This window comes from Mirounga angustirostris, unplaced genomic scaffold (assembly GCF_029215605.1).
Source record: "Mirounga angustirostris isolate CCGP_5_RB_7025 unplaced genomic scaffold, mMirAng1.0.hap1 SCAF_7, whole genome shotgun sequence".
Taxonomy (NCBI): domain Eukaryota; kingdom Metazoa; phylum Chordata; class Mammalia; order Carnivora; family Phocidae; genus Mirounga; species Mirounga angustirostris.
In genome coordinates, this window is record NW_026991715.1 from 97,062,295 (window position 1) to 97,074,364 (window position 12,070).

Here is a 12,070-nt window from a genome sequence, read left to right on the forward strand (position 1 = left end):
AAGGAGAAGGTGGAAAAACCTATGAGTATATTGGACATTCGATGAAAAATGCTGAGGGAAAAAGAGAGTCTACCACTTAAATGTCAAGGCTGCAGAGAGGGTTCTGGAGGAGAGACCGGGCTGTATTTGTGAAAAAAAATGTGCCCACATACCACTTTTAACATTGAGGATGTGATGTTTGTCCAGAGACCAGCCACCGAGGTTGGAAGGGTCCAGCTCAAATCCCTGAAGGAGGGCTGTCCTTTTCTCCCACAGAATTAGACTGGGACAGGTCTCGTATTCAAACCCAACAGACACTGAAAGATAAAAGTGGGTGGGGCAGAGTGGAGAAGAGTTTCCTTGATTACTCTCAAGCTTTCCAGCTGGAATGAGAAACACATGTTCATGGTAATACAGATTCCTTTCCAGAAACTCACTCAAGGAGGCGGGTTGATTGCTTTTCTCCTTGTGATTCCACACAATATTAAATTCAGATTTCAAGCTGAATTCAGCCTTGAAACTTTACACAGTAGTACTCTGTGGGGATAGAAAGACTTTTCCAATGAACAGCTGGCTTTCAAAAATGACCCTAGTGACGTGGAAGGAGGAGAAGAATCATTTAAAAATGAAATACAACTCTCCTTTAAAGATGGACAGGAGACTGTTTCTCTCAGCCTGCTGTTCATGGCATGCATTTATTATACTCAGTGTTATTTATTTTCACTCACAAGGAGGAAGGCCTATGGAAGCAGAGTGGCTCATTTATAAGGAGATTCTGGAGGCAACAGCTTGTGTAAGTTAAGGCTCTTTATATGATCACTCAGGATTCCAGAGAGTGCCAGACGAGGCAGGCATGGGGACAAAGCCTGCCAATTATGTGACAATTCAGTGGGGAACAGAATCCAGAGACTGTAAAAATCCTGCATTTGCCACATGGACAAATGGGAGAGGGAGGTGGGAGATGAAGGACTTCAGTTCTAACTCTGCTCTAGCTCACACTTCTCGTGGCTCTGTTTCCCCATGTGTAACACAGAGTAAGTGAAGCCTCAATTTCTCAGAGAGATGTGGTAAGGATAAATGAAACAAAATGCCAAGATGCCATACATTTTTAATTGCAGCATTGCTTTAGAAATATGAGGTGTTGTTATTATGTGTATTCATACTACATTACATTCTTAACTAGGTGTGCCACCTTTGAGGATTCTCCACAGCTTCTTTTAAATCCTGAGGTATAGGAGCATCAATATGAATGGAAGATACATTTTATTAAAAAAACCCAACAATAACCCACATATATTTCCTAACTTGTCTCCTGAAAATTCCAAGAAACAACAACCAACTCAGTAGCAAAGAGATTTGCTAGTGCCTGGCTTGTGGCCTTGAAATATTATTTCTCATTAAAAGGAAATCAGGCAGGGCCCCTTGAAGAAATGGCTGGAGTAAGAAATGTCTAAGATGGGACTAGGCCACTTTATCATACCAGATAGCAAGGAAGAAATTAAAATCTACTAAGGTTATGTCAAAAGAATCTGGGAGTCAGCCTGAAGAGTGTTCCACTGACCAAAAGTGGGATAATTTGACCATTAGTAGAGATAATAACTTCAATGGATTGAAACATATAAGATACATTTTATTCTATGAGTTCATAATGGTATTAGAAAATTAATTTGCCACCATTAGAGGATGTTAGAGGACCAACTTACTATACTGAAAATAGTAAATAAAGGGAAATAATTGGGCATTTGTCCCTTCTTATTTGAACTATACCTCAAATAACCAAGTAGTTAATGAGAAAATATCTCTGTATAAAAGTATTCCCACGAATAAATGGAAAAGCAATGACAAAATTAAAATATGACTTTGCAATCCCTAATGACCTAATGGATCCAGGCAATGAGAATCAATGGCCACTGAAATCACAAAAGGATAATCAAGATGACATTAGGTGCCTCCTGATGGAAGATGACAGTACCACCTATCCAGCTGTCCTGCTTAAAACAAAATCAGAAAATAAGATACCCAGGAATAAATTTAACTAAAGAGGTGAAGGACCTATATGCTAAAAACTGTAAGATATTGATGGAAGAAATTGAAGAAGACACAAATAAATGGAAAGATATTCTGTGTTCATGGATTAGAATTATTACCGTCATTAAAATGTTCACACTACCCAAAACAATCTATGGACTCAATGCAATCCCTAACAAAATTCCAATGGCACAGCATAGAAACACAAAGATGAACAATCTTAAAATGTGTCTGAAACTGCAAAAGACCCCAAGTAGCCAAAGCAATCTTAAGAAAGAACAAAGCTAGAGGCATTACACTCTCTGATTTCAAATTATATTACAAAGCTATAGTAATCAAAACAGTATGGGATGGGCATAAAAACAGACATACAGATCAGTAGAACAAAATAGACAGCCCAGAAATAAACCCATACATATATGGTTGATAATTTATAACAAAGGAGTCAAGAATATACCATGGGGAAAAGACAGTCCCCTTAATAAATGGTGTTGGGAAAACTGGACAGCCACATGAAGAAGAATGAACCTGGACCACTATCTTACATCATACACAAAAATTAACACAAAATGGATTAAAGACTTGAATATAAGACCTGAAACCATAAAACTCCTAGAAGAAAACATAGTTGGTAACCCCCTTGATATCGGTCTTAGCAGTGATTTTTTGATTTGACACCAAAAGCACAGGCAACAAAAGCAAAAATAAATAAGTAGGACTGTATCAAACTAAAAATCTCCTGTGCAACAAAGGAAACCATCAACAAAATGAAAAGGCAACCTACTGAATGGAAAAAATAGTTTCAAATCCTATATCTGCTAAGGGGTTAATATCTAAAACATATAAAGAACTCGTACAACTTGGTAGCAAAAAGGCAAACAACCCAATTAAAAAATGGGAAGAGGATCTGAATAGACATTTTTCCAAAGAAGACATACAGAAGGCTAATAGGTTCATGAAAAGATGCCCAACATCACTCATCATCAGGAAAATGCAAATCAAAACCACAATGAGATACCACCTCATACTTATTAGAATGGCTACTATCAAAAGAAATTACAAGTACTGGAAGAGATGTGGAGTAAAGGGAAGGCTCATGCACTTTTGGTGGGAATGTAAATTGATGCAGCCACTATGGAACATAGTATGGAGGTTCCTCAAAAAAAAAATTACAAATAGAATTACCATATGACCCCAAAATTCTACTTTAGTTATCCATCCAAAGAAAATGAAAACGCAAACTCGAAAAGGTACCCGCACCCCATGTTCATTGCAGCATTATTTACAATAACCAAGATATGGAAACAACCTAAGTGCCCATTAACCGCTGAATGGATAAAGAAGATGTGTATGTGTGTGTGTGTATAATATTATTCAGCCATAAAAAATGAAATTTTGCCATTTGTGACAACATGGATGGAACTTGAAGGCATTATGTTAAGTATGTAAGTTAGAGAAAGACAAATACTGTATGATTTCACTTCTATGTAGAATCTTTAAAAAATAAAACAAAGCTCATGGATACAGAGACAGATTGGTTTGTTGCCAGAGGCAGGGGGTGGGAGGTGAATGAAGTGGGTGAAGGGAGTCAGAGGTAAAAACTTCCAGTTATAAAATAAACAAGTCTTGGGGAAACAATATATGGCATAGTGACTACAACTACAGTTAATGATACTAAATTGCATATTGTAAGTTGCTAAGAGAGTAGATCTTAAGAGTTCTCGTCACAAGAAAAAATATTTGTAACTGTGTGTGATGAATGTTAATTAGATGTGTTATGATCACTGCACAATATATATAAATATGTAATCCTGTTGTATACCTGAAACTAATATAATGTTGCCTATCAATTATACCTCAATAAAAAAATAAAGTTGATATAGATTAAAAAATCAAACCTGAACCTTAGAAAGCCTCAAGATTCCACTCTCAGTTTACAAGAGATATAGAACAAAGCAATATGTTAAACAGCCACAGGGATGCAATCAGAAAACAAACTAGACTACAGGAAATTCTACAAGCAAACAATGCAGTTGGTACAAAATAAAATATAGAACTTAAAAAAAAGGAGCTGGAGATGGAAGGGAAAACTATAAATCAAAAAAATTTAAGAGAAATCAAAATCCCAAAAGGTGGGGCTTATTTGGATTCTGATTCAAACAGAGCACTAATATTTTATGACATTCATAAGACATTTGAAATATTGAATAATGGGCTACTTGAAGATATTAAGAAATAATCATTTTAAAAATTGTGATAACTGTTGGCATGTTTTTGAAGTGTTTTTTTAGAGATATAGTGTGAAATATTATGGATAAAATGATATCTGAGACTTGCTTCAGAAAAATATCAGGAGCAGGGAGGTGGATGAAAGAATGGAAAAACCAGTATTCATCATGACTTGATAATGCCAGAAGCTAGATGCATGGGGGTGTATTATAATATTCAAACTACTTTTTGATGTTGGGTATTATTTTGATATTTTGATATTGGTAAAGACTGGTATAATATTTGATTAGCCACTTTATATTAAGTGCACTAGTTACTTCAGTAACTTATTGATATCTTTATTAAGTTAATAACTCCACTTGCTGATGAAGCAGACTACTAGGGCCATATCCTGAGCATGTGTAACCTGCTAAGTACGTGGATTTAGGCAACTCATTTACTTTCTCCATCCAGTCCCATCTGTACAATGGGGGATATGAAAGTGCTCCTTGATAAGGTTATTGAGAGGTTACCCAAGATAAAGGATTTAGCACAGTGCTCTGCACAAAGGGAGTGTCTGATAAATACTGGCTGCCAATTACAGTGAAAATTTCTAAGTTTGCTGGCTTATTTTGGTAACTTACTCTAGTTCTTGGAAATTGCAAGCCTAGTGGTGAAGAAAATACAGGATTCTGGATTTTAATTAATCCCACACAGCTTTCTACAAATAGGAGAACATACTGGGTAGGTCGATACTCATCCACAGCTCAATTCTTCAGAGACTGATAAGCAACAGACCCTTCTCTATGGTAGTCTTTCATCAGTGGGCAATCGTGTGATTCCCTCAAAGGCACAGCCTGAAACATGGCATGTGGCTTTCACATCCCCTCCAGCTCTGTTTTCTGATTCTCCTGGTGCATTCTGTGCCATTTGCAAGTGCTCTCTGGGAACATGATCTAGCCCCTGTTCCACCTCTTTCCCCTATCTTGAACGTTCTCCTTGTCCGTACATTCCAGACACCCTGGCCTTCTCTTTGTCCTTCAAACACACCTTGTTCTTCTCGCCTTTTCTGTCAGAAAAAGAATGCTCTGTTCCTGATTTTCACATGGCTCCTTCTTGCCATTCAAACCCCCGCTGAAGTGTCACCTGCCGAGGAGCCTTCCCTGAATGCCCACCCGCAGTTGCTCTTCCTTCCCAGTAAATATCACTTATTTTTACTTTCATATTAGCACTTATCACTGCTTGATATTTTCTTGTCCAGTCTGTGTTTACTATGTTGATCCCCCACTAATACAGAAGGTCCATGAAATAGGACTCTTGTTTTCCTTACTGACCACTGCATTCCTCTCTACTAGGATAGTGCCAGTAGAACTCATAGTAGGAACTAGATATTGATTGAATTAATGCATGACTAAATCCAAGAGTCAATAGGAGTTGAAACTGAAACATACCAACAGCATCAGAGAGTCCATACACCCTTTGGCCATATGCATCTGTCTTATCCCAGATGAAGGTGTAGGCTAGGTTGGGAGAGGCCTGGAATGACTTCTGGAAGAGGTGCCCCTCTACAGCTACCATCAGGTGAACCTTGATAAGGTTCAGGGGCACCGTGGACTGGGTCATGGTGATCTTCAACAGAGACTTATAGCCTGCGGTCCTGGAGCTCAGGTAGCGAAGCTTCACACTGGAACCAGGGAGCTCAATTTCTTCATGAAGAACCTGGAGAGGAGACACATGGTAGACATACTGCAACCAATGAACTCTGGGCAAGTGGGCTGCTTGCAAACCTGAGGTTGCCGGTCTGTTGCCCCTCTCACCAAAGCATCATGCCTTATGTGGGGTGCAAGAACCACTTCCCACGACTGAGAGAGGGAGAGAGAACCAAAAACAACCAAACTTCATCCTACACCATGGAGTGAAGGGGCTGAGGTTATGATTTTTGGATTAATAATTATTCCTGGTCACTGTTGTGTTTCTTTTTAAAAACCACACTGTTGGCAAAAGATGTAAATAAGAACAGCAGGCTTTATTGCTAGCTGCATGTAAGGAGGCCACAAGAGGCTGTAATTATATGAACCTGCAACTTCCAGTGACAATTGGTATAAAGCAACAGGGAGGCAATAATGTAATATGCCCTCTGTCCTAACACTGATGTAGATCATTAAAGTGCCTCTTATCATGTATCTCTGTGACTAACAGGAATAAAAAGCAATTTGCAGGTGGGTTGCACATATGTATATTGTTTTTATTTTATTAAAACCTCCGATGACTGCCAAAGCCTTGAACAACTATCTGAAAACATCTGGAATGTCCAGAAGAGATTCAGTTTTCTCTCCAGCGACCATACATTCTATTGTGGTTCCTACTTTTTGTCTCTCCCCCTTCATATTAGTTTCTGGCCCAACCAGAGAGTGAGATGTGCTGAGGGGAAGCTGGCCAGCCAGTCAGGGTGAGGGCGGTATGGAAGAGTCCTACCCCAGTACCCCCCATTCTTACCTGGGTCTCAGGGACAATGGGATTCTGCCCTGGGGCCGCACTGAAGAAGGTAGACAGTGGGGAGGAGATGATGATAGGATCTGGTCGGACAAAGCCACTGAGGTCACAGCTGGGGATGGAGTTCTCCTCGGTCTTCATCACCAAGGTGTCCATGGCGTAAAAGCTATTCCACGGCAACCACACAGTGCGCTCCTGGCTCATGAACGGGGCTCGCTCAAAGTGCAGGGTCAAGGAGGCACCCCCGTTGGCGATCAGGTCAAACCTGGAAATGGGGTAAGTGGGCTCACTGAGAGAGATGAACTTACCTTTAGACAAGGCAGGAGCTCTGAACTCTGCCCCTGAGGGCAGTGGGAGGGACAGAGCATGTAAGAAAAGAACGTGGGCTTTGGAAGCAGATGGGCTGAGTTAGAACACAATCTCTATCACTTAGTAGTTGTGCGGCTGTGGGCAAGTTACTAACCCTCTCTGGGTCTGTTTCTTCATCTGTGAATTGGGAATAATTATATCAACTTCCCAGTGCGGCTGAGAGAATGACATGCAAGGAGTGCAGAGCAGGGGTCTGCAAACTAGGCTCCCCCCAGCTAAATCCAACCCACCACCTGTTTTGGCAAACCAAAGTTTTATTGGAGTATGGCCACACTGATTTGTTTACTTATCCTCTCCAGCTGATTTCGTGCTACAAAGGCAGAGCTGAGTAGTTGTAACAGAAACCATATGGCATGCAAAGCCTAAAATATTTACTCTCTGGCCCTTTACAGAAAATGTTCCCCCGCCCCTGCTGGAAAGCACTTAGCATTGTGCTGGGTTAACAGAAGTGTTCAATAAACAGAGTTATAATGCACAATGCTAAGTCATGGGAGCGCTTCATTAAAGCTTTCTTCTCATCTACCTGGACTGTTATGAGATATGTATTTGGTTTCACAGAGCCTTACCTTTTGAGATACAACTGACATATAATGTTAGTTTCAGGTATAGTACAATGTAATGATTTGATATTTTCATATATTACAAAATAATGGCCACAAAAAGTCTAGTTAACATCTATCTATGCATAGTTACAAATTTGTTAGGCAAACCTTTAAGATTTATTCTCTTGGTAACTTTCAATATGCAATACAGTGTTATTAACTATAGTCCCCATGCTGAATATTGCATCCCCAGGATTTGTTTATTTTCTAACTGGAAGTTTATACCTTTTGAACCCTTCATCCATCTTGCCCCGTTTCTGATATTTCTGATAACTGTTCTTAAACCTTATTCCTGTTTGTTCCTCAAGAGCTGGACAAAGGTATTACAAGTAAAACAAAGGTAGTTCTTTCCCAATTAACAGAAAAGAAGGTTAGCTGAGAGAAGTCTCCCAGTTTTAAGTTTTATTCCTCCACCAGGATCTCAACGCTTCAAGGATGGTGGTGCTTTCTTGCTCACTTCAGAATCCCCAGCAATTAACAGAGTTCCTGGATCACAGTAAAAACTCAGTGAAAATATACAGACCCACTGGCTTCACCCAATTTGGGTAATACTTTTGGTGGGTTTTTGTTTGTTTGTTTGTTTACTTTTGGTTGTTTACTTCTGTTCTTGTTTGTTTACTTTTGGTGTTTTTTAACAGACATAAAACGCATGAGCGAGGAGCACATGAATACTAAGGTAAATATCAGAGCATGCATAGTACAGCAGTTTATTACATTAACTTGTTTGTAGACTTATTTTTGGGCATGCATCCTGCTGGGGATGGTTTTGTACAGGACACAGAAGAGAGTCAAATGTCTTGATATGATAGAACCAGATCATCAATGTCTGTGGCACGCACTACTATACGACAGATTGTGTGATTCCTCGGAGCATTCACAAATACATCCTGTTACTTCCAGGGCTTTGCAACCTGAACAGGCTGAAGAATCACCAATCCTGGAGGTTGGATAGATGATATGGGAAGTGGGTTTGGGCTGTAATTAGTTAGGAAGCAGCTGAGAGGGATGAGGCAGCATGAGGTCTTGGTTTCGGCTCAGGTCGTGATCTCAGGGTCCTGTGATGGAGCCCCACGTTGGGCTCCATGCTCAGTAGGAAGTCTGCTTGGGATTCTTTCTTCCCTCTCCCTCTGCCCCTCTCCCCCCGACTCTCTCTCCCCATCTAAAATAAATAAATAAGTAAACAAATAAATCTTTAAAAAAAGAGAAATGAATGAGGGAGATATCAGAAACTCTGTCAATACTGAGGTTTTGATGGAAATCATCAGATGTCTTCTTGGGGTTTCAATGGTGGGAATATGAGAATAAGGTTATTGTGGGCTGGTCAATTTTGAAACTACCTGCAAGGCTACCAAGGACATTAGAGAGGAAGGCCAGACTCTTCACCAGAGAAAGGTAAGGCTGTAGTTCTTACCCACATGCTACATGCATGATTTTCCAGACTCCAGTTCTATAGAAAAAAGTGTTGCATCAGATTTACAGTAACTGTCTTCATTTTCATTTGGAATAGAAGGCAATAGTTTGTGGGGTTTTTTTTAGCCCAGGGTGGGTGAGTGATTTCCCCATCCCATAGATTCCTTTTCTTCTCCTTCTTCTTCTTTAAATTTCAACCCCATGCCCAGTGGAATAAGGAAATAACATAGCTTTCCTCTTGGTGGGGGCTGCATGGGTGCATGTTTCCAATCAGAAGATAATAGGAAAAGGTTGTGTTCTGCACACAGCAGGGTGACAGCTAAATGTATTTAATTAGACTTCTCTGATTACATCCCACCCCCTCAAAGCAGGCATGAAAACAACACAGCTCCTAAAGCCACAGATGAAAGCAGAAGGGGTTCACCACAGGACACTATGTCATGTGGGCCCTGTCACCCTGCACTGCCTTTGATTTAAAATAGGAGTTTCCAAGAGCCACTTTGCCTTTTTCTTTCTAGAATCTGTCCTTCCCCAGCTCCAACCCCAACACATGGACACACACAGAAAAGCACTTGCCTGACATGGAAAAAAAGGAGAATGATGGTTATTGGCAGCCCTAGATAGGCTGGCCCTTCTATTTGTTTTTCATTTTGGATACCATATCATAAAGCAACAAGTACATTTGGGGGGGGAATCCTCACTGGGGCTCTGACCTGGTGGGCATCGCAGTCCACGAGGGGAAGTCACGTGGTTCCAAGCCAATAGCACCATCTGTCTCTTAGCCTGCACCCTCTGCCCTGAGTAGGTAGAGCTCACAAAGATACTTACGTGCCATCTTGGCGGGTAATGGTGTAGCCGTATTTGGGGTACTTGACAAAAGACACGTTCACTCCAACCAGAGGAGTCCCATCTGTAGTTACTACTTGGCCTCGTATGAGAGAAACCAAGCTGAGAGAAAAAGAAACATAAATCTTGAGCCACACAGAGGAGAATAAGGAGACCTGGGGCGTGTCAAGTTCTCCTTCCGTATTGTCGCTGTCCCCACCCATCCTCCTCTGATCATTAAGGTAAGAAGACTTTCAACATTTATTTCTGGTTTCACATGATCACACCTCATGGGGAGGTCTTAACACTTGCTTTCCTTGAGGAGCAGAACTGGTGACGTGTCGAAGTGAAATCCACGGACAGCCTCCCCACTCACTTAGATGGGCAATGGAGTCTCCTTTGCACATTCCCTCTAGCCTTGGCCTTGCTCCATTTCTTGACATCATTTGGCTTTTGTTTGGCCTGAGCTTCAGGCTGCCCCTCATCACTCATGCTTGTGCCTTAGTCTGGCACAGAGAGTATTATACTCGGGTGAGAGCTTCCCCATCTGGCTACTCATTTCCTTTTTTGGCTTTGGAGAAAGGCAATGCTACTCTTCTCCTCCAGGCTGGAATGTCAGAGGGAATGGAGGGAAGCACACAGAGGTTTTTTTTTTAATGAGGCTGGGACATCTACATACATTGTTTTTTGCTGCCCTCTAAGAGCAAAATTTCTCTCAATCCATGAGAGCCTGAGGAAAAGAGAATATGGGAGATACATTTTTCTGGATTCTATCTTGGATTCTGGATTCTACATAACTCTATTTCTCTTATATCAAATTCCTGCTATTTGATGGGGCAGAGGTGGGGGTGGCTGAAATCCCACTCAACTTTTTTCCACTGTCAGTGAAAGCTCTCCTCTCTCCAGATCACAGTAACTAGAACTTTCTCGAGGATACCAGTATCCAACGAGCAAATTTGCAAAATCCCATAAAGCAACAGAGACGCCACAACAGTCCTCTCAAAAACCACAGAGGGAGAAGGCATGTGTCTCCTCTTACCTAAATTTTCTGATTTCACAGAGAAATGGGTTAATGAGAACTTCCATTTTTGCACTTAGCCCCCAGCCCACCAGGCAGGTCTGCAGCTGTATTGTGAGCCTTCAAGCCACTGGGCATTTGCCGAAGGCAGAGAGGTTCTCAGGTTTCCAGGTTCCTGGAAATAGTCCCAATTTCTGGATGAGGTAATCAAGCTGACCTGTTCTTTGCCAGAATCTTGTCTAAGTCTGCTCGATTTTTGGAATGCACTTACTTCTGCCATTTCAGGTGACCCCAAAGCTGGAGGGATGCTTTCTCCAGGCACCTCTCTTTTTATTAGCAATACCCCCCAACTGTTCAACTCCAACCCTTTGATGATCTTGGGAGGGTTTAGACTGTTCCACTGGCAGCTCTAATTGTCTGTTACTGGCTGCCTAACGAATGCATCCCATTTTTAGCTGGTTCCAACTATAATGCTAGAGTCTTTTGAAAGTGGAAAACTAAATTATGAAAATAATTCTTTTGTTCAATTCCATTTCCTTATCTTAGCTCAGACTAAGATTTCTTTCATGCCTTCCGAGACCCTATTTTAAAATCGATGTGCGTTGGTGACCTCAAGGTACAAAGCGTTTGTGATGAGAAAACAAAATTGGGAGTATGTCCCGCAGTGGGGTTTTCCCCCCCTCTTTTTTTGTACCACTGCTATTGCTTTTAAGTCATTCCTATAGCATAAGACTTTCCAGAGCATCACAGAAATAAAAGGAGCCTGGTTGCCTAGGCTTCCTACCCTTTATTTTCCTAATTCTTCATTGTTGCTGGCTTCATATCGTTTCTAGGCAGACAATTCACAGAAAAGACTCAGCTAAGACATGCTATCAGTTCATTTCTATTTATGATTATTGATGTGTAACAATTACCACATTATCTCGATAGTGAGATCTGCTCTATAAATTATAGTGGTGGAGTCAAGGCATTTTAGTGATTTTTGTATGCCATTATTTCGGGGAAATGCCTTCTTAGAAGTCTTGAATTAACTTCTTTTTTACTCCTAGCTTTCTCCTTCATTTTTCTGTCAGAGGATAATGCACTAAAATTCACATGCTTGGTGAACTTCAACCTATGTCTTGGAGTAATATTTTGT

The 12,070-nt window shown here is 40.8% G+C and overlaps 1 protein-coding gene across 3 annotated transcripts in view; it reads right to left on the reverse strand.

The window, feature by feature from the left end:
- The window catches only part of TENM2 (teneurin transmembrane protein 2), a 926,033-nt gene that overhangs the window by 71,440 nt on the left and 842,523 nt on the right, over positions 1–12,070 (reverse strand). For all 3 annotated transcript variants that reach the window (XM_045901687.3, XM_045901680.3, XM_045901693.3), the window contains 4 exons: positions 9,918–10,037; positions 6,712–6,973; positions 5,667–5,934; positions 153–296 (listed from right to left, as the gene is read on the reverse strand). In XM_045901687.3, the coding sequence (XP_045757643.1) occupies positions 153–296; positions 5,667–5,934; positions 6,712–6,973; positions 9,918–10,037 (794 nt within the window). The remainder of the gene's footprint in view (positions 1–152; positions 297–5,666; positions 5,935–6,711; positions 6,974–9,917; positions 10,038–12,070) is intronic.